The 24,689-nt window shown below is 33.0% G+C and overlaps 1 protein-coding gene across 1 annotated transcript in view; it reads right to left on the bottom strand.

The window, feature by feature from the left end:
- Window positions 1-12,443, bottom strand: part of Dbp73D (putative ATP-dependent RNA helicase Dbp73D) — a 43,439-nt gene extending 30,996 nt beyond the window's left edge. Inside the window, exon 1 of the mRNA XM_035354773.2 lies at window positions 12,299-12,443. Within this exon, the coding sequence (XP_035210664.1) occupies window positions 12,299-12,339 (41 nt within the window). The 5' untranslated portion in view covers window positions 12,340-12,443. The remainder of the gene's footprint in view (window positions 1-12,298) is intronic.
- Between the last annotated feature and the right edge of the window lie 12,246 nt (window positions 12,444-24,689).

Genomic DNA, 24,689 nt, shown 5'->3' on the forward strand with positions numbered 1-24,689 from the left:
CAAGATGAAAAATTAGCAATGCCTTTGCAGCAAAACAAACCGCGGAACTCTGGAATACGCACGCAGTGTGCAGACCACCACACCAAGAAGGCGGAAGAAATACCTCATACAGTTTGCAAAATCGTCTGCATCACCAGCATTATGGCAAAGTCATATATAAACTCATAATTTTGAAATGTTATTATAAGTAATTACAATTTTTTAAAACAGAAGGGCAAAGCACACAAATTAAAATGAAGAGTTATGAGACTATTGCACATTACAATTTTGTTTTATATAATTTGGCTCTGAAGAAGTTAGAATTTTGCTTTATATATTTTTATCTTACATATCCCCCTTCCTAGAAAATTATCTTTTCTTCAGCAATTGGCATTTTGAATATTTTAGTTTTATATTTTCTTTTTCATATGTGTCAAATATTATTTTAGATGGCCTAAACTGTCTTCTCCAAAATAAAAAATACGTATATCTAAAAAACTAAATTTAATTTGTAATAATTCCTTAACTCTTCATTTTAATTTGGATATTTCCCCTTTCTATTCTAAGAATATCATGCATATCTAGAAAGTAAGTTCCATTTCATTCTTCTGCTACTGCAGCACTGCTGACACTCAGAGCAAGCACACTAGTATTCCTTGTCACTTGCCTTTCCACTAATGCTCTTCCAACTGATCTGTGTTGTGTTTTCAGTTTGTTGTGATCATTAAAAATGTTAAGAAAACTGAAGAACCCGCTGAATGTGAGATTCATTTTGTAATTCGTTCTTGAATGCAATAAATGTGAAGTCTGTATCACTAATTTGCATAAGTGCTTAATAAACATCTCTAAGCTGTGCCATTTTAGCTTCTGTAAATTGTGTCATTTTATATGACTTTTTGTACAACGATGACATAGATGGTTTTGTGAACTAAACCTCTACCAGCCAAAAATAATTTCCAGAACCGTATTGATTATTCAATCAAATGATATTGAAATCAAAACTACCTCACTAAGAACTAAGGTTTCAAACCAAACACAGACTTGCTTTTTACTTCTCTTGCAATTTAGAGATGCAAATGTAAAATGTTGCCATGCTGCTCTCTTTTTACTGCAACAGTATTAAAAAAAATAAAAGTTGTGGATGAGGCATAATTAGTGTGGCAAGTTATTTGTAAACACAGATATATATTAAATAAAATGAAAAGGAAATACTAAAATTCAGATGATTGTAAGTTCCTCATTTTGCAGATACAATGCATCAGCATGACTTCAGGTTCCTTCTTTTTTATAGAAGGTACTTGAATTATCAACTTTCCTAAATTATTATATATTTATTTTGAGAATGAGATTAGTATTATAAATTTCCTAATTATTTTTAGACTTGGATGATTATAAAATATGAATAAAATAATTATGAAAATCAGAACAGAAAAATGGTATAAAATTGTGTTTTAAGTTATAATATTGATAATGTTATGATAGTGAATAGTGTTACAATGAATGTAAGAAATTCTAATATTTTTAATGAGTAATTATAATAAATTTGTATATGGATAATAAATAAAATTAAAAAGCAAAATTAATAGAAAAAATAATTTGAGTTTATGATAAATGAATTTTATAATAAATAAATAACCTGTTCCTTTTACAGTCTCATATAAGATAAAGCTGAAAGCTCTTATTTTATGAATATTTATTTTTTTAAATTATGAAATATTTAAGAGCAGTTTTCAAAGGCAAGTTACCTTATGTGAGGAATGCAGGCCTTCACAAGTTATTGCCAAGCAACCCTTTAACCTATGATGAATTAACATGTCAGTTAATGTGGATATGCCCAACATAATAGAAATGTTTATATTTAAAGAATTTTCGGGGCCTTTCATATGGGTAAAATAAGCATTTAGAGGAATGAAATCATAATTCTATAAGAATGTTTCAATATTTATGATGTTAAAATGTTGCTTATAAATGTGAAAATTAGTGCTATAAATTTCCTATATTTGATATGATAATCAAGCTAAATATTGGGTGTATAAATTTGTATACTTGTGCTATTCTGTGAGAAAAGTTACAAGAGTTTTTTCGGAAGAATAATAATCACCATTTGTACTTTCCAAAAACAAGAGCTTCTTGAGATTGGATTGAAATACTGAAATATTAACAAGGCTCTAAAAATTGTATTATTTGTAAAAATATACTTCTCAAGATTAATGTTCAAACTATTGTAAGTTCAAAATTGTGTGGTCTACATTTTTCATATTATATTTCCTTCACTTTCTCTCTGAATAGGCTTTTCTATTACTAAGTCTTTTCCTCCTTGAAAAAGGGGGGATATGTAAAATAATAATAAAAAAATGTAAAGCAAAATACTAACTTTAATTTGCAATAGTCCTGTAATTCTCTGTTTTACACTTATCATCAAAATTAAAGGATAAAGAGAAAAAATATGCTCTCTAAGTTCATGTTGCAACTAGTGCCCGATACTGTACATATGTTAATTAAATACAACTGAACACAAAATTGAGCTTCCGAGCATATGTTAGTGCCTGAAATAATGCAAATTCAATTATTAACTATGTGGTTGGTGCACAATGGACACATGTTGGAATTTTGGTCTATAGTGTCATTTAGAATGACTGAGATTTCTGAGAGGGATCAGTATTCAGTAGTTACGGGTCAAAGGCATCATGTCAATGAATGTCAAAAGTGCCAATTAATTGGTAGATTTGAGGGAGGTCAAACACAAATGGAGGTCTCCCAAGACTTGAATATCCCCCAAAGCATCATATTAAGAATTTGCAGCCACTTTTTAAGCATTAGATCAGTTGATAAACAGCGTACTCAACAGCCTACTATAAGAGGTTTGGTTTTAGACCTTCAGGCTGCCACAGGACCTCAAATTAGCCATTCTACTGCTGCATGAAAGCTTAACCCCTTGAGGACCAATGCACGGAGAACGAAGCGTAGCCACGGACCGAACCCCTGGAAATGGAACGCTGCTATCGGACCACACATTTTTAGCATTTTAATATAATGACCTCAATTTTTTAAGTTACATACTTAATATACTAATTATTAATATGTATTTATATAAAGAATGTCACAATACTATAAATAAATGAAACATGTGAAATACTAAAATTATAACCATAAGCATGAAAATAAATACTATACATATAAAAACAAAATTACAAATACGAAATGTAAAAGAAAATTAAGCAATAATTATCTGTAGGTAATTAGATTCCAATTTAATAATTCTGCTGTGTGTGGAATAATTCAAAACGAGAAGTCGCACAGGACGATAACGGCTTTTTTCGCTGAGCATATGCCGAGCATATAAGATGATTCATGCATCGGGAAAACTGATATCTTTCTCCTTCTTTAATAATGCTGTAAAGTTACTTTTCAATTAACCAAGAAAGTCTATGTAAAGTTTTAAAATAAATATAAAAAAGGACAACTGGTCTGAGTTTTTCCATCATGGAAGTTTGGCGACATTACACCTGCTACAGTCAGCTAGTTGTGCTTTCTTACATTCTCCTAATAATAATAATAATAATAAACAATATTGAGCTGGATGCATTTCCCCACATTCTAAGAACAAAAAATGCAAAAAATAAAAATGAACACAACATAAAAACAAAAAAATTCTAACGAAATTAACAAACATGTCCCTTTAACTTAAAGAGCTGCGATTTCCAGTTTGTTTACACCAATAAATCTATCAAAACCAGAAGCACAGAACAGAAACTGATGCTCATACATGAAGGTAAAAAGACACATGACTTAAACAATGCTAAAACCGTTACCATTTGGCAGCATTCAACTGGCATTTAAAAATTATAAAATATTGTTCCGTTTTTCAAGTTACGCATACGTGACGCTGGGTTGGTAAGAGTGGAATTGTTGTATCACGCGTACATGATGCTGGTCCTTAATGGGTTAATGAGGTTGGACTGCATGCAAGAGAACCAATGGTTTGTGTTCCACTCACTCCAGCTTCCAAATGGGACCATTTAAACTGGTGCCGTTGTGTTATTCAATAAAGCCTAGAGAATTGAGCCCAAGTACTGTTTACTGATAAGTTCAGATATAGTCTAAACAGTGATTCTAGATGTACTTTGATCTGGAGAGAGAAAGGAACATGCAACTTGCCTTCCCTTGTCTATGAAGTATTCCATTCCCACAACTGCGTTTTAATGGTTTGGGAAGGAATCACGACAAATGGCTGCACTGAGCTGCATATATTTCAAGGAGATTTCGTAATTGCTTGGAAATATGCGGATGAGGTATTGGAACCCAAAGTTAGACTGTTTAGGGATGCTGTCTAGCTTTGCTAATGGATGACAATGCTAGGCCTAAACAAGCATATGTGGTTGTCAGAATACTTGCAAACAGAAGATATCACTCAAATGGACGGACCACTTTACTCATCGGCCAATCGAGCATGTATTGGGTAAGTAACTTATTTATAGCTAGAATATTATAGTTTCAATAATTGCTTATTGAAACTATAAATATTTCATCAGTGTACCTCTAAAGAATAATTTTCTCTCTTTATAAAACCAATTTCTTTTTCGATGAACTTTCTCTTCATTTTAAAATTTTCAGATTTAATTAAAGATTTTTGCTATTTTAAAGAACTGCTTTTACTTAGAATACATAGAAGAAACTGCTAATTGCACTTCTTTATATTATGAGCACCGAAAATAAATGATAAAAGGTCAAGACCCCGCTGCAGTCAGTGTGGCAGAATTTTTAGATGGAATTAAGTGAAGCATCGAGCAACAAAATTTACGGCCAATTTTTTAGAATTTAGGGCAGACACTCAGGTAGGTATGGTGCACTGAGACACAGATGATGAATTTTTTCATTCAATATTGGTTTTCAATTTCTTTGATGCCTGTGTGTAGTGGAAAGATAAGAAAATAAAAGGAAAATAAATACAGTCAAATGTCTTTAATCCGGATGTCCATAATCCAAAATGATCTATAATACGGACCTCAAAACTACAAACTTTCTGCGCATGCCCATCATACCTTTACCCATGCGCGTTTAATGTATAACGGATGGTATAAGCTAAGCTAAAATTATCTATTTGAGTTAATGTTGCAGATTGCGTTGTTCCTTAATCTTCTAATTGGATCTGGCTTATTATTTTTTGCAGACTGTTAGAGCAATTTTATAAAAGTAAGCTTGAACTTTCGATTATGTCAAAAAGAATTTCTGATTCTAGAGCTGCCAAAGGATTTACAAAGCGAAAGCATGTTTTGATGTCCATCAAACAAAAAGTGGAATAGCTGCAAAAAATGGATAAATGCATATCCTTTGTTTCTTCTAACCATTCTAAAATCTGTTTATCAATTTCACGCTGCTCTGCAAAGGGGGGGCATGCAATGAACTGGAAGTTGATCTGTCAGCACTATCCTTATCTTCAGGGCTTATAATTCCTTACTAAATGTAGTATTTCATCTCGATGTACTCCATCTTTGATATGATTTAAATCAAATTCCTCGTCATTATAAATATCACGAATACACATCAAATAGTTTTCTGATTGCAACTTTCTAATTTCAACTATGTGTAATGTATGCTTTCCCAATGCACGTTTTGAAAGAAATGTTTAATAAAGTAAACAAATAAATACAGTCAAAAGTCGTTAATCCAGACTCATCAGTCCTATAATCGCTATGTCAAAAATACCGACTAATTTGTCAATCGAAATTTTTTCGTTTTCAATAACCTCTGTGTCACATTCTTCACTATCGGAAGCGAATTATAATGACGAGCAATTTGATTTAAATCATTTCAAAGACGGAGTACATCGAGATGAAATACTACATTTAGTAAGGAATTATAAGCCAAATAAAATAAAAACATCTGACCTGAAGATAAGGATAGTGCTGACAGATCAACTTCCAATTCATTGCGCGCCGCAGCGTTAAAATGCCAGTGGTAAAAAAAAAAACAGAAACGTCAGATGATTAAAATTAAGGTTTAGTGGTTTGACCAAAATTAAGGACTTTTAAAGACCAAAAATCATTTCCAAAAAATCTAAGGACTTTCAAGTACTTTTAAGGACTCTATGAACCCTGGCCTAAACATGTTTGGGAAATAGGCATAAGTATAATAAACAACTAAACTAAGATAATTCAGGCTAAACTTCATCAGTGAATGACAGAAGCAAGCCAAAATTTAGCAGAACAACATGTTTTTAGTTGTTAATCTTATGATACATTGCCAACAATGTACAGCTGACAGTAGGTAAGCTTCATGATGATAAGTGCAAAATTGAAGGTTTTCAGATATCACAAACGAAACCTGAAATTTTCCAATTAATGGACTTTACGAAGAAGTGGTAATAAATGAAGATGATATTGTTACTTTTTTTCTGTTATTTTCCTAACACCAGTTGTTACGTTATTTGCTTGCTTCATGTTCGTACGGGGTTCGTGAGGATTTGTAGTGAATAATGCCAATACTACTTGATGAAGTATTATTGGTCAGTATTGTCAGGACAGCTCTAAAACACGTTTTTACAGTCGTTCGATAAACTACTATAAACACGCTGACTCGATCAGCAACACAGCCTCCACGTTATCAGGCTATCACGGTAGAGACAGCTTCACAGCAAAGTGCTAGAGTACAGCTCCCTACTCTGCTTGGTCGTTCTCAGAACTCCACGTACTCTGGAGACTCTCCACACTACAACTCGTGATGCACTCGATGACACACAGAGCACGGCTTCCAACTCTTTGGTTCAGTCGTTCCCGGAGCTCAACACGCTCTCTTGACGATGCACTAACAGCGATATACTAAGAGATACTTCGGTGCACTCGACGACCCACTCGGCACTCGCTGCCCGACTCGCTAGACGAGACACCAAATCGATACTATCTCGCACTCTCGAGACACACTCTGACTCGCCCTCTCGACAAGGCACATTCTAAGACAAAACACAACAATGCACTAATTCGTGATACACTAAAAGACTCTCGATGCACTCGACGACCAACTCGGCATTAGACTTCGAGACACTCGCTCAATGACTGACTATCAGCTCACTAGACGAGGCCCACACACTCGATACTACCTTACTCTCTGCGTACCAGCAGGGTTTATATAGCTTTTGGCTGATGTTCGAGAACATTCTGGGCTAAACCGGTAAGAATTCGTTCCAGAAGGTTGTCCATCCGTCTGTGGTATATCGTCAATTTTGTTGCCAAATGAGCAATTTCTTGCCAAATGTGACAACACTGCCTTATCCCGTCATTTTATGGCAACCCTAAAACTGCTTTGCAGGGAAGCCATCTTACTGCACCTGTACATTTTGTAACAATATATTAGATGAGTTCAATTGCTATGGCAATGCCCCAATCATCAATCAACCAATAAATAGTGAAATCTGCATTATAGTTCTAAATCCATAAAATGTCGCCCCCAATAATGAAGAAAGCGACAGAAATGTTGCTGAGAACAATAGTATTTTGACTGACAATTTAATGGGGATTCTCCATAGGACAATTACAGAACCTGAAGAACGGAACTTTGCAAATGAACAAGAAATTACGTCTATCTACTGGCAAAAAAATGAAGCAACTTAAACAACTTACATTGAAATAAATGTTTAATAAAGCAAACAAAATACATATACTTTTTTTTTTTTTTTTTTTGTAAATTTTCCTTCCCTTAAGGTCATAAATGTTTTATTATTCCATAAAACACTATTTCATATCTTTAATTTAAAAATTTCTACATTTCATCTTACTAATTACATTTAAACTGAAGATCTAACATCTGGAGAAATCCAAAATCCAGAATCGAAGTCCCAACAAATCTGGATATCAAACTTTATATATTCTATTTGTTTAAAAAAGACTAATTTAGTTGTCAGTATTTGGCAATGCTATCTATTCATTATAAAAGATTAATCAAGCTTGTTGGATTTGGCATCAATCGAAAATATTATGGTGAATGCTTTTTAATAAAATATTTTTTATGTGCTTCTTTTTAAGATCTATTCTAGAAATATTGGCATTTAAAAATACAAAACTATAGCAAACATAAACATACAGGACACAGCAGGGTTATCCTCTCTGGTTTTTACATGGCTCTGGGTGTACGAAGTGAACTCAAAAATTGAGATTATGTATTTTTTGTTTGCCTATATTGTAGAATTTGGTGCTCCTTTGACTTTTTAAGTGAAAATATATCGATGTGTACATGGACAAAGTAAAGGGAGTACGCAATGCAAGTTTGTGCAATTCTGGGATTTTTTTAAGGGAAAATAGGTCGACGTGTACATGGATAAAGTTAAAAGAGTGTGCAATGCCATTTTTGTGCAATTCGGGGATTTTTTTTTTAATTGAAAACAGGTCAACGTGTACATGGATAAAGTCAAAGGAGTGCGCAATGCCATTTTTTGGCAATTCCAATTCGGGGTTTTCTTTTTTAAGTGAAAATAAGTCGATGTGTACATGGATACCGAGTTTGTGCAATTGTTTGTCTTGTTATTTTTTTTGGCACAAAAATCGGCGCTTCGCAAGCCAAAATAACGAGTCAAAGAATTGCACACAATCAGTATCCATACACCGCCAAAAATCGTTAAGTTTCGCCAAGGGATACCCTAAACTATACTCTTACCATTATGTGTTAATACCATGGAGACATTTTCCATTTTGTCACATTTTTTTAAAATCTTCTAGAATCGTGGGTTTATAAATCTTGCCTTCAAATCTTTCTTAACTTTTTAAGCTGCAATGTATAAAATCCTAAAGAAAAATTACCCCTACTAATTCTATAACAGCAAAAAGACAAAAATATTTTGAAAAAAAAAAAAATTGGAAGAAAAAAGTGTAAAATTAATTTTACAGAGAAAACTGATGCATACTCTGAGACAATTACATGGTTAAACTCTTACCATGAAAAATTAAAAAGACATTTTTTATTAATTACATAGCTATTTTGCTATTGCTAAGAGCTGTGTCGTAAATTGCGCTGCTATGGCATTATATCTTGCTTATTTATCAGATTCAAAATATTGTATAATAAGTGGACAAAATGGAATTTATAATACGACAGAAAAATAAAAATGCTTTACTTTAATGTTATTTCTTAAATATAATTACAATATATTACCATTATTTTTATGAAATTCATCAATGTTATAATGTTCTAAAAAAGTCATCAAAAAATTCCCAGATCTTGGAATTAAAATATTTCTATAGAAACTGATCTTAAAATCGTAAAAATGTTGATATGTCACCAAATTTACAACCGTTTAATAAAAGAAAATAAAAGAATTTACATCCTCAAAAGCGAAAAGTTGTTTAAGTGTTCTTCATTAGAAAAAATGAAATAATTTCAAAATGCTTATGTCCGACTTCTTGCTCAGAAACTCTATTCCACATTTATATTAGAAATAGGAACAAATTATAACCCATTAATGCATTTACCCATTCAAAAGATATTTTCAAAGACCATATTTGTCAGCAAATCGCCAAAAATATTCCTCCAAAATGCTAATTCACACTCCAAATGACAGTCATAAAAACAAACAGAAATTTCAGATGATTAAAATTAAGGACCTTCTGCCTATTTTGGCCGAAATTAAGGACTTTTAAAGACCAAAAATTGATTTAAAAAACTTAAGGACTTTTAAGGACTCTTAAGGACCGTACAAACCCTGAGTGCAGCTAAGTCGAAGAAATTTATCTCTGAGGAAAAGTATGCTTCTAGATGTGGATGGTGCTGATCTGGATGAGTTAGTGAAGGAGCAAAGTGAAGAATGTACAACAGACGAACTTAACTTTACAAGGAGCAGCAGCAAGAGGTGGTAGAAGAGCTTTCGTTAGGGGAAGAGGAGATGAGGCCCTCTCTTCCAGTAAGATTAAAGAAGTTTTGGCAAAGTGGAAAGAAGTGAAAATTTTCTTTGAAGGAAATTACCCTAATAAACCAGTGTGTGGATGCACCATGAACATGTATAATGACAAAGTAGGTTGCATTTTAAAAAGGAGACAGAAGCAAGTGTTATTAGATAAGTTTCTGGTAAAGCAACCTGCAAGTAAAAGACAGTTAAGGGATTCTGACCCAGAATCTGCTTCCAGTGGGACTAAATTCCCAAGAAGAGACAGCCTTCCTGAATCAGAAGGGGACTTTCCATCCTCAAAGTAACCCATTTCGTGTTCCCCATATTCCTATCGCCAGTCAGAACGCTTCATAAGGATAAACTACGGTTATATTATTTAACAGTGTTATTTAATACAAAAATTTATTTTTACCATGACATTTTTGGGGATGTGGAACAGATTAACTGGATTTCCATTATTTTCAATGGGGAAGTTTATTTCTAGATACAAGAAATTCGCTATACGAGGTCAATGCTGAAATGAATTAAACTCGTTTCTTGAGGTTCTACTGTACAAGTTTGTCCACGAGTTCTTGAGGTATTGCTGCCCATTCCTATTGTAGCACCAATCACAGTTCCGGAATTGTTACTGGGGATAAGTTATGTGCTGCTACGCATCTCCCTAGACTGTCCCACACATGCTCGATGGGATTTAGATCTGGAGACCTTGCAGGCTAATCCATGCATTCAATATCCTCACTCTCTAACAGCAACTGTGCAATGAGGTGGAGCGTTGTCATCCGTGGAACTGATGACTCACATCACCACTGAAAAGATGCATATAAGAGAAGAGAACCTCATTACAATAGTGGGCACTGGAGGTTGAACCTCCTTTGGAAGATGTGAAGGTCAGTATGGCTACCAAGCAAAATGCATTCCCTTCTTAGCATGCTTTCTTGGTGTAATGGTCAACACGATCAGCACATACTCGAGAAGTCTGAGGTTCAAGCCTCATTTTTCATGTCTTCTGTATTTAAATAACCTAATGCCTCTACAATATTATGCTCAAAGGGGCTTTTTTTTTTTTAAACGTTTTGTGTTACCTTTATTAAATATCTTGTTCTTCACACTTGAACCATAAAATTCAATTCAACAGCAATATCACAAAATATTTAAAAGAGCATATCTTTAGAATTTTCAACACATAGTCTCGTGCACTGGAGAAAAAAATCCCCCCCATACACTGTTGCCATTGCTCTCTTTGAAATTGTTTCTTAATCAAAAACTCGTAAATGCTTTACAAAATCTGAAATAGATAATAAAATTCTAAATTCGAGTTTCCAGATGCCCATATTCAAGTGAGGACATGCGTTATTTAAAATTTGACATCTCTAGGTACTGTTGTTTTATAACATACATATGTTTATGCAGATTCTTCAATATTTAATGTCTTTAAATGTGATACAGGGTTCTAATATTTGGTGGCAACAATTTACAAAGTGATTCGACATTTATAGTGAATCAATGCAAAATGCCAAAACGACATTAATAGTCCTTCTGGGTAAATTGCCCCTTTGGGCTAATAACTCCAGCTGCTTAATTCCTTTTTTAATTTGGTCGTTTCCTCTTTATTCAATAATGATAATAATATTTGCAAATTGTGTCATTTCTATATCAATCTATGTCACACAGCTTGCATAATGCCGATGACATAGCTGATTCAAAACATGAGAACTGAAACCTTTCTAACCTAAACCAAAACCTTCCCTTAGTGAGTTTCCATACTGGATAATTCCATGCTTTAAGCTTCACCCTCTGCGCTACTTGAATGCAATTTCAGTGAGCTCTCTTCTTGTTGCAATAGAATTAAAAAATGTAAATGTTCTGGAAAGTCACGATTAGAGTGCCAAGTGAATTGTGGCCACAAATGTCAATTTAAATAAAAATTGAATTTAATCCGCCTCAACTGCCAAGTTTCTTAGTCAGTACGAATGAATTTATGAAAAGTGTATCCTAAATCATTAATTTATGAACAATTTTACAAACAGTATCCTAAATCAGTGAGGGATGCTGCAACATCATCTTTAAGAGCAATAAGAGCTACAATTTTGATTAAGATATTAATCGGTCTTTCTTATTTGTGAGTGACGACATAATGATTATATTTTGGGTTCGAAATAGTTTGAATAATTCATTGCGATCTTCTGTTGTTGAAACCAGGATTTTTACATGTTCGAGGCTTATAAACGTGAAAAGAATTTAGCTTCGGAAAAGTGTTGTTCAGACTTCAGAAATTAAGTAATCCAACTAAATATCTGCCTATGACCTAAGTTTCAATTACACGACCACACATTAATACAATTTCTAAGTAATATAGAAATGCAAAGGAAAACGTCAGAATTAAACAAAACAAAAACCCAAAAGGATAATAAATATTTCATATTTTAAGACAGTTTTTCGAGCCCATACCTTTGCATTAAAAATAAAGCTTCTCCAGAAACACTTGCCATTGCTCAACGTCCCTTAAGCACTGTCGCCTTCGTAACCAAACAATCCAACGTGCAAAAGCTGGATAGTAAAGATTAGTTGTATCGCGAGTGATTGATGGCTGTTTGGCATGAAATACAGAGAGATTTTCATTCACGAAACATTTGGCAGCTGTTACTTAAAAGCTGGGAAAAAGGATTAAAACAGGATTTTTAGAGGAAATCAGTGAGTAATAAAATTTAAAAATTTGAATTTGAAGAAAGCATTTTTCTCTTGCCATCAGGCCGAAAACCTTAACCTGTATATGTTTTTCTTTGCATTCAACGTAAAAAATTAACCATCTATTTTGTTGTTTTGAAAGATATATTTCTTTCATTGTCAGTTATTGTAACTGTGTTAGCTTATGTAGAATAATTTCATCAATAATTTTCATTCTTTAGAACCTGTACCAAAAATTAGTTATTTCAGTTACAATGAATCTCATTATAGATGAGAACACTGAAAAACCTTTTCAGTGCAGTGAGTGTCCTTTAACTTTCAAAAAGAAATATCTTCTTTCTAGACATTCTCTTGTTCACACTGAAGTGAAACCATTTGTGTGTGGTGAATGTAGCAAATCTTTTCGTCATAAATGTACATTGCAAAGGCATGAACGAATTCATACCAACATTAGGCCTTTTGTATGTCATATTTGTGACAGTTCATTCCGTGATAAAAGTTCTTTGACTAAACATAAACTTACTCACACAGACAGAAAACGCCATATGTGTGAAATTTGTAATAATTTATTTAAAGATAAAAATAGTGTTAAAAGGCACATGCGAATTCACTTAGGTGAAAAACCGTATGTTTGTGATATATGTTACAGAGCATATAATAATTCTACTGGCTTGACAATTCATAGGAGGACGCATACAGGAGAAAAACCTTATTTATGTGAAGTATGTAGTAAAGCATTCGCTGATAAAAGTACTCTTGTGCGACATAAACGAACTCATTTACGCGATTTGTGTATGTATGGTAATAACGAAATGTCATCTTAGATTTTTAAGCTATTTGTTAATCTTCACTGATATAAAACTTTGAAATAAATATGAAATAATGCATTCTTTTTTCAGGTATATAAAAGGTAGCTAATCAAATTTAGTATATATGATAGACAGAACATCATATCAATTGAAATAGTAATTTGTTAATATTATAATTTGTAAAATAAGTGTTAAAAGTATCTTAACACTTATTTAACTAATTTCTTAATTTAACATTGTTATTATCTATTTAAGTGTAATCACTTTTTACAACAAATTTTTAGTTTGTAAAAAAAGCATTTAATTAGCCTCTTTTTCTAAATATCTAGAAATGATGTTGTAGTTAAAAATAATGCATTACAAAATACATTTTCTATGTGAAAGAAGATTTAGAGTAATTGTACTGTAACAACTATAAATAATATTGGAAGCACTTCCACAGAGAACCCGGTAAATGTAAACATTGCCAACTTTGGCGATAATAGTTCAAACATGGTAACCTAGCTAATTCATCTTATTCGCTTGTGCGAAGGTTGTCGTTGTTCGCATTTGGAGATTTATATTATTCTTCTCTTATTTATTGTTATTTTTTCTGAATTTTTTAACAACGAATAGATAGAAATATTTTCGCATAATTAAAGAAGTTTTCGTCGAAAGATGCCAGTTCTAGGCTCGTCAGTTCGGGATCAAAGGAAGAAAATATGGCGGGAGGGGTGAATGCTAATTTGTAACATGCTGTTCACGTTATGTTCTTAATTATTAACAGCTGTAAGCACGCAGAACCATGAGGTTCCAAATCCTAAAATAATTTTTAAATGTATAAAGTTCTAGTTTTATTAACTTAACAATGCTACTGAAGAAAATTTCATTACTGTTGAAGGTTATTTGTATTGTGAAATATATTATGAAAAAGGACAGGTATTTGTTGCAACGTAAAATGCTTTAAGCTGTATGCAAGTAACTTGAAAAAAAAAAAAAAAAATACTGAAAACTATGTAAAATGGATGTATTAAAGGTCATGCATTCATTAATTTATAACATGGGCATGGCTCTTACCGAAATACATCAATCAACAGGCCAAGTACTTAATAATGAAAAATGACACTTGTAATAGAAATATTAGTATTCTATATGAATTAGAGAAAATACATATAAGTATAATGTTAACGTAAGTATAACAATACTAATTTTTATTTTTTAAATGAATTTCTACTTCCCGTTATGCTTAATACATTGTTTTCTGTGCTAACTTGAATTTAATACAAATTTATTTTCGTATATCACGTTTAACCTGTTAGTTTTACATCTACATACTTATTATCTGTGAATTTTTACTACCATTGTCTGCTAACTTGAATTTACATACACTAAAAACCACGTTTACGGCTCAGCTCATCCTTGGCGAGTAAAAATGCAACGGCGCCAACGGGTTCTTTCCCGAAGCGCCAACGGGTTCTCTGCGGATGAAAACCCTTTATTGGGAATCTGTATCAGGAGTAAAAGTTGTGTAAAATAATATTATTTGGGAATCTGTATCAGGAGTGAAATTGACATCACTTCGTATTGTGCTTTAGCAGCTATTAATAATTTTGAATGAGAATCTGTATCAGAAATGAAAATTGTATGCAGTTAAGATAAAGAAAAAACTGTAAAAATGCATATTTGACATCAGTCTGTTATAATTTTTTAAAATTAGTTTTTATGTTTAATTATTCCGTGTAAATTCTTCATAATACGATGTAAAAGTATATTTACGGGTACCCCTTGGCGATTTTTGGTGATGCATGGATACCGAGTTTGTGCAATTCGTTGACTTGTTATTTTGGCTTTCTGTAGTGGTGATTTTAGCACTAAAAATCGTCACTACACAAACACAAAATAACAAGTCGAAGAATTGCACAAACTCGATATCCATGTATACACTGATCTATTTTCACTTCAAAAAATATCACAGAATTGCACAAACTAGGCATTGCGCACTCCCTTGATTTTATTCATGTACACGTCAACCTATTTTCACTTAAAAATGCATCAGAGAATTGCAGGAACTTGGCATTGCACACTTCCTTGACTTGGCGATAAATGAAACAACTTTGCGATAATACAAGTCAGTTTACTCTAACCTAATACAATACTTTCTCTGAATGATTTCTCCTTTATTTCATAATGAAATCTTTTAATCATTTCAAGAAAAACCCATCATGTAAATTCTTTTCAAGTAATCAGACATTATTACTTTCATAATGAACCTAATTAAATGATTACAACATAAGGAAATATCAAACATTTTCCCTCTGATATTAATTTCGTGGATATTATAGTCAGATTTCTATATATTTAATATAAAAATTTTTGGCTATTTCGTGGATTTTCGTATATAGATCTAATTTTATTTTATGCTTATCATGCAGTGCTAATTTCAATTGTGTGATAACAGTTTTTTTTTTTTTTTTTTTAATTTCATATTTCGCTTCTTGCCAAATATATTTCATAATCTTTTAGTCTGGATGCTGAGAAGATACTTTTATTATTTAAAGTTAATTAAATAGCAGAAATTCATTTGGAATTTCTTACAAGCTATGTTTTTATGCTGATTTTTACGAAATTCATTTCAAACAGTCTGGATATTGGTATTAGTCCATTACAGTATCAATAAATTTAAGTTTCAGTGGTGACGTGTAGTCGCATTTGTAACATCTTCTCCATCATGTTCTACATTGTAGTCTACTTTTGAAATTCTTGTTTGGTTCTTTTCTATGATAAAATTACCTTCCTTTTTGAAGATTATAAATTAACCTTCTCTAGTAAATATTGTCGTATTTAAATATTCAGAATTTTTATTTCTCATAGATTTTTGAGAAAATTTTCTGTTCTTTAACTGACATAAAATGTTTTTCCATTGCACCTGAACATTATAACCAGCAAATTGGATTGCTTTGTTGATAACCTTGGATAAGCAGTTATTCCATATGATTTAATAATCTTCTACTGCATTTCTGAAAGTATTTAATATTTGATTTCTGAAATATTATGTTATGCTGTATTCCACAGGACAATTTGATAGTCTGTCAAGTCTACTTTCAATTTAATTCTGCCGTGCTTTAAATAAGAATTTGTAACACAAAGTTGGAGATCTGGAATCGTCGGGACTTTGGTGATTCCAGAATTCAGAAATTTTTGTATTTTAGATCATCAGTTTAAATCTAGTGAGATGACATGTAGATATGGCAACATTAGAGCTGCACTTATAGTTTAAGTCAGAGAGAAAAATGCTAACTCCCACACCAAAGCAGGTGAAATTGGTGCAGCTGCACTGGGTATCGGGATTTAGGGAGAACATTTTTTTTTTTTTTTTTTTTTTAATTAGAGGAGCACCAAGCATCTAATATTAGAGATGGAAGAACTTTTATCTGTTAGGGAGGAACCTGGCAACAGAATTTTGGACTCGCAAAGATTACGCGCTGTATGACAAAATGTGTAGCACCCAACCTGCCCGTCCACATACAACCACTCAAGAGACGAAAGTGTTATCCTGACCAGCATCAATGTAGTGTAAGTTAATGCTTTATTACTGGTCACCATGCAACTCCGGTACAACTCTGATATACACCCTAATTTCATCAAATGTGGCGATATGTGTTCTGCACTGGTTTTTGGCACGATTGCATGTTGTATGGCAACTCTGTTGATGTTGAAAAATCTTTCGCTGGAGTTCGTTGGTTCGCGTCATGCTCTGTGTCTGAGAAGCTGGGGGGGGGGAAAGATAAAATGGTGGAAGTTGTTGAATTGAAGTTTGGCAAAAGGAAATATCGTCATGGCCATCCTGTTGAGGGGCAGTGGGTATTTGGAGGTGTGGAAAGAGGGTCTGGGAGATTATTTTTAGTGGTTGTGCATGATAGAAGTAGAGATTTGTGATTATTTATTATTTTACTTATTTGTAAACCATAGTATGAATTTTCTGGATAGTGTGTCTGGCTGTCATATAAATACGAAAGTGATTACATGGCAGCATGTTAAAGGCGGTATGAAATTGGTATTTTTGCTGTTCGAAAAAGCATTAATTCATGGTAAGTGCATTTTATTTTATTCTTGTTCTTATTTTGTAGAATGTTATGTTCATTGTTTTTTTAGTATGAATTTCTGTTTTTTTTTTTTTTTTTAATTTTTTGAAATTTATTTTAGTTATTTTGTTGATTAGTGAGTACCGTCTAAATTGTGCAATTCGTAGATGTTTTTTAAAGTTGAAACAGAATGCTGTATACATGGTATTCATTGAAATTTATCGTTGTTATGTTAATTTATTAAAGTGAGGTGTGCGTAGCTCATAGATTCGTTTGTTGTCTAAATTGTGCAATTTGTAGATGTTTTTTTAAGTTGAAACTGGATGCTGTGTACATGGTATTCTTTGAAATTTATTGTTGTTATGTTAATTTATTAAAGCGAGGTGTGCGTAGTTCGTAGATTCGTTCGTTTCCTAGATTGTGCCATCCGTAGATGTTTTTTTAAGTGAAAACATATCGCTGTGTACATAAACTCTTGTCAAATAATTTTCGTTAGAAACTTTATGGTTTTGCTATCTAAATTTTTTGTTTTTGTTTCGGATTTTTAGCTTAAATTGTGTGTTCAAAACGTGGTTTTTGCATTAGCGAAAACCGTGTTTTTGGAGACATTATAGGCTTAAAGTTCGAAATGTAGACAAAAAATTTAGATAGCAATATGGCAGCGTGGAGTTCTTGCCAAAAATGTTTGGCGACTTGAGGGCGCATATCAGAGTAGTTCCGCAACTCCCTAGCCAGCTTATGTTTGAAAGTGACATGCAGGAATCTCAATCAGGAGAAAAATCAAATTTATGGCATACCTGCTTCATTTTACCAAGCTCACATTTCTTCTGTTGTATTCTCCATTTCTAAACTTTTTTTTTTTTTTTTTTTTTTTTTTTTTTAATTTTATTTTTTAGGATTTGGGATTTTTTTAGGATTGAGGATTTTGGAATTTTCTACTTTTGGTTGGTGTTCTGGAGGTGTCCGGTATCAGACTGTGTACCACATTATATAAAAAATCATTGTATGCTTTAAATTAACTCTTTAAGCATTTTACTAATAATAAAATACTAGAATACAAAGAAGACTAGCTAAAAATATTCTTTAAAGGTAACCATATTTTATTATCTCAGTTTAATGCACTTAAAGTTTCTACCATTATTTTCAGAAACTAAAAATTGTCCAGTCATTTTTTGTGACACGGTAAATATCGTATTTTCTGTAATCAAGCATAATTTTGTATTTTATTTAGTACGTCATGTTTTGATATTTATAATAGGGGGACCAGAAAGGAATGTCGCTTTCTTACATTAAATTCAAACAAATAAATTTTTAACAAGTTTTTATTTTTAATCAATATTATAATCACCCTCATTATCAGCAACATTTTGCCATCTAGTGTGCAGATTTTCAATCCCGGACCGATAAAAATCAATTTATTTTTGAGTGAAATATCTCAAAATGCCATTTTGGACATCATCCAAATTTTCAAATTTTTTGCCACTAAGAAAATGTTGTAGGGATCAGAATAAATGGAAATCCAAGGGTACGATATCTGGCGAGTATGGTGGATGAGGCAGTACCTCCCACCTCAATTCATGAATATTTTCCCGTTTTCGTCTTGCATTGTCGTGTGCAAACAATGCAAGATGCTTTTTCTGTTGACAATTTCCGGATATTTTTTTAATAGAGATTGGTTCTCTCGATCCAATAGTTCACAATAAAGGTCTGCATTAACAGTTTGTTCAGGTTTTAGCAATTAAAAATGAACAATTCCGCAAATACTCCACCAAACACACAAAAGTGCCTTTTGAGGATGTAAACCCATTGTAATCCCTAAACTGTTTTTTACATTTTGGATTATCATATGGGACCCTTTTTTTCGTCTCCAGTAATCAAACGATCAAAAAAGGGTTTTGTATAGCGCCATTGAAGCAATACATTGCATGTGATGGATCAGTTGGCTGTGTTCTCTTCTGACAGATTGTGGGGGGTCCCAAACACCTGCACTGCTTATTTTTTCAAACTGCTTGAAATGTTCTTGGATGGTCGATAAAGGTTGGTTAAGGGTGTTTCCTCGATTGTTTGACATGGATTTGCTTCCACTTCTGCCCTCAGCATGTCGTTCTCTAATGTTGTTGGTCTTCCTAATCAATAGGAGTCAGAGAGATCAAAACTTTGATCTTGGAAAACCATTTATGGCATTTTCGAACATCTAATGCACATGGATAAACATCTGAAATGCTTTTGGTCACAACTGTTGCATTACTACCCTTGCGAAACTAAAAAAGCATACAATGCCGGGTATGCTGTTCTGGTATTCATTTTACTCCAAACTGGAAAAAAAAAAAAAAGTGTAATATTGAATTATTTAGAAGTGAGCAAGTCACAATAACCTTAAAATGACTTTGCCACGCCTTCAAGAAATACAATGAACTGGCAAATGACAATTAAATATCGACATGCACAGAAACAACGTTACTTTCCGGTCCCTCTATTATGTTAGCAGAATTACTGGTACTTACGTATTATCGCAACCAGGTTGGCGCGATTTGTAAGTTTGAGTAAAAAAGTGTGAATAGAAAGAAAATGTACATTTATTAATTACAGATAATTTTTAATACAGTTTTTTATATTATTTTGTTTTAAAATATAAAATAGCAATTAAACACTTCCGGTTTCGAATTTGAATAAGTTGCAGAATTATTTTTTCAGCGGAAATCTTTTGGCTATTGCTTTTAGCACTAATTGAAAACCGTCTTCGCCATTAACAGCTTGAGCTTGGCGCCATATAAATTCGATAAGGTATGAGTCAAGATGATGATGGGCTGTTCCTCTCTGTTTTTTTGTTGCGCCATTTGGCTGAGCCCCACCTGCACTCTACATGTTGTGTGTGAACGCCCGTGTTGGGATCCACAAAGTTATATTTCTGATTAACAGTTCCATGCAGAAATCCAGCATTTTCGAACTCACTTGTATTGTATCCTTTCCAGCAATCCGAATAAATGATGCTTCGTTCCTTGATATTTTCGCAAATTTTTTCGATGAGGGTAACGGGCGCTTCTGTTAGGTACAGTAACCAAAAAAGTAATTCTGCAAAAAAGAAATTAAAGTATTTCAGGGCATTTAATCTAACCAGTAAGAAAAATAATTTCTTTACGAATTGCCGTAAGTAGGGTCGCCAAATTTGGCGATTTATGCAAATTTTGGCCTGGTTGCGTTAATACGTAAGTACCAAATTACTTTAGTAGAAGGTGTAGAATGTCTCCAACTATGGCAACTGTGACTATAACAAATAGGTTATGGTCATAGTCACCAGTCACTTTTGCAGTTCTTCTTTAGTTTTTAACAAAGAGTTTTGACATTTTATTTATTTTTTATTATTTGAAGTTCTGAGGATTTTTAAGACAAGTTATGATATTCTTTTGTCTTAATTTTAATATATGCAGTTTTTCGATTTGCCTTTAACGGTAAAAACTGAAATAAAGTTTTTGCAGTATTTTGTCAGAAATTCAGTAAAGGAAACTGTTTCCCTGAACTTATTTTTAAACCAATCGTCACAAGATTCCCACCTGAACAAAAGAAACAGAAACCCAGTTGTAAGTAGGTTTATTGATTAATTTTTAGGATAAGTGCTTAAAATGTGAAATATTTATGTATGTGCCCTGATACATAAATAACTGTACTAATGCGAGCAGCTTAGTGAAGTTCATCAAATTTTCTGAATATGCTAAATTCAAGCAACCATTGTGGTTTTCATATATGTTCTTTTTTAATATATTCCAAGTCCAGTTGGTTTTTATATATGTTTTTTTAGCCTAAAGGGCATTATGCCAGAAGGGCTAAGTTTGTTTTGGCATTTTCCGTTGAAAACTTTAAATGTTGTTTCACTTTTCAAATTGTTGCCACCAAATATTATTCTCCTGTGTTATATTTAAACAAATTAAATAATGCAGAATCTGCGTAATGTATGTATGTTTCTCACATTGTGATAAAACAACAGTACCCAGAGCCATCAAATTTTGAATAACGTGATCTTCCACCAAATATGGGCATGTGTAAGCCCTAATTTTAAGAAGTGCTCAACATCTCCAGTTACACAACAGGTATTGCAATAATCTGGGGCCTGTAAGCCAAATCTTGAGAGGTATGCAGAGAAGCGACCGTGTCCTGTTAAAAATTGATTCAGGTCGATATCACTAATAATATTCATGCCCATTTTGAATTTTATAGCTTTGAGCCAGGGGTTTCAAAATAGATTGCATTTTCATCAGCAATAGCCAATTTAACGAGCACATCCGCTCTTTCATTTCCAATAAAACCCACATGGGCTTTAGCCCAATGTAGATACACTTCCATGCCTTGTGATAATAATTTCAACAAACATTTAATATCATAAATTAGCATATTAACAGTACGGACCGAGGCAAGAGACTGCAACATAGAAAGACAATCTGAATAAACATGAATATTATTTGCATAATTTAAATTTCTATTTACCCATTGTAAAGCTTTAAACATGGCACAACATTCTGCTTAGTACACAGAGTTATAACTGTTCAACTTAAACATTTGTAAGCAATTTCAACACAATAAATGTAAACAACAAACGCTGCTCCGAATTTGCCATCTTGCCCGACCCGTCAGTATATATATCAATTTCTCCAACAACCTGTAATTCATGGTCAAAACAAAAAACACAATTTTTGGCAGGATGTAAAAAAATCTGTAAAATCTTGTAAACATGTGTTTAGTTAACAATACGTTATCATATAATTTAAAATCTAATATTTGTGCTCTAAATGAATAATTTTCATAATAAAATTTGTACATAACTGAAAAGGGCGGCATGCCAGCTAGAATACAAAGCACTTCAGTTGATACCGTGGGAAAACATCTAATAATAGCTAAGCACCAGCTATGCTGAATCGAATCTAACTTATTTTGTAGTCTCACCAATTCCCCCACTCTGGAACCCCAAGCACCAATTCCGTAGAAAATTTTTGGAATGATGACATTGTTAAAAATGTCCTTTAAGATCTGGTCTTTACTTGACAAAATATCAGCTGTAAGTGTTCTCTTATAACAAGTAAGTATATTATCAAAATGCTGATGGACATTCCGAAAATGATCCACAAAATTCAATTTGTTATCGATGACAATTCCGAGATAAAGTATAGAATCAGTAAATTTGATCTTTTGTCCATTATATCTGAAGTTTGGCACTCAGACTCTCTTAGCACCTTGAGGAAACAACACTGCAGAAGTCTTTAAAATATTAAAACTCAATTTCTCTCTGATTCTCCATTCTTCCAATAACTTCATAATATTTCCAAAGAAGTCTTTTGAGTTTTTCAAGAGAATCATCTTTCAACAAAATTGCCAGGCATAAGCTGTGCATCATTGGGGGTAATCTAATATTAATGCTTTATTAAGTATTATATTCCAGAGCAGGGGAGCACTGCAGGAACCCTGCGGACATTCCATATATATGTATATATCAAGATTCACTTGTGCATTATCATTCTGAATGGCATTGTAAGAAATTCTCTGATTATGAAAATAACTGGCATAAGACAAAATCAAGTTTTTAGGAACTTGATTTGTCTTAATAATTTAAGTTCAATCAACGTATATAATATAGAGTCCCATTGCACTGTATCGAAAGCAGCAGAAACATCCAAGGATAGAAATACAACATGTAGAGAATTTCGGTGACGTTTAACATACTCCACAGCGTCAAACAGAGCATCCTCTGTTGAACGTCCAGCAATGAATCCATGCTGATGCCGACTTAAGAGATTTTTACTATTCACATAATATTTACTCTTTCAATAAGAATTTCTTCATAGACCTTACCAATAACGCTATACTTATTCTGTTGCTTGGGGATAAATATAACTCCTCCCAGATCTTTGGGAAAAGGTGAAATTTGAAACACTTGTTAAAAAGCATCATAAAAACATCTAAGTACATATAAATTAAAATCTGTGTAAAAACCGGATTAAAACCATCTGGGCCAGGAGCACTTTTCCGCATTAGCGGTCCAGGACACAATTTCTACCTGGGTTATTACATCATTATCTTCCGAACATTATATCAAATCTTCATCACTCAAAGAGATCTCAGCCGGAACACCCAATTTTAATGTTTCTGTAATGGCACGTGGATTCAATTCAACCAGATCACCAGTTCTATCAGTATTAGGCAATGCCCCGGTCCGTTTAATCTTATTCGAAGCAATTTTATAAAATCCATCATAACAATGGGTATTATTCAAAAAATATTTCTTCCTGGTCTCATATTTAGTCTTCCTGATCTGACGCTTAAAAAAAGCTAATTCCTTTTTATATTTAATCTTCCTTTGGGATCTAACCTCTAGTGGCAAGCCCGAAACCTGTGAGCTCTTTCTTAAGGAACGTATACGGCACCATAATTTAGTCAAATATGGAGTCCACCACGAAATCGACGAACTCTCCTTCTGCTTAATATGAAGCTTCCGCCCAGCATCAATCGACAGCTCCCCAAAAAACTCTTCAATACAGTTCTCCAGATTGGCAGAAGTACATATAAATTCATATATGTCCAATTTAAACTTCTGCATCTTAAAGGACAGCTTTTTACAATATCTTGTAATACGATAAATGTCTCTCGTTAAAATTGTCTTCGACACGCCGCGAAAGTCATGATCATAAAACAGTTTTAAATATCTGTGATTGCTAAGACTTTCCTCAGTAAGCACCTCGAGCGCATCAGGACCAAAGCGTAAGCCAGATGAAGCAAGGACCAGATCAGTCCAGCCTTCTCCAACAGTGGACTTAAAAGTTGGAACAGAATTAAAATCGTTCAATAAAATCAAATTATTTGAAAGTATAAAATCAAACACAACTCTTCCTCGACCATCAATATTTTTAGCTCCCCAGCATGTATACTTCAAATTAAAATCTCCTGTTATTATAAATTGATCATATTTCTGTATAATAGTCTCCACCTAAAAAAGTCGACTTTTAATGTCCTCGGCCGCTGTAAAATATGCAGTAATTATACCCAATCTACCAAAAGATTCATATATTAAAATTGCTGTAATTATATCACATTCATAATCTCTTGTAAAATCAGTGTCAGATCTTATTACAATAATACCAGTCCTTCCATCCCTATTGTAAGGATATCTCCAGGCTGGTTTAAATAAATGCCAATTCTTGATGAACCGCATAGGGCTCCTGCATGCATAAATTGTCAGGTGAGAATCCTATTATATCTTTCAACTCTTGGAGCTGGGTCTGAGCAAGTGTGCAATGATTG

This window comes from Stegodyphus dumicola, chromosome 5, assembly GCF_044657685.1.
Source record: "Stegodyphus dumicola isolate Sdum_Otavi_A_Nest chromosome 5, ASM4465768v1".
Classification (NCBI taxonomy): domain Eukaryota; kingdom Metazoa; phylum Arthropoda; class Arachnida; order Araneae; family Eresidae; genus Stegodyphus; species Stegodyphus dumicola.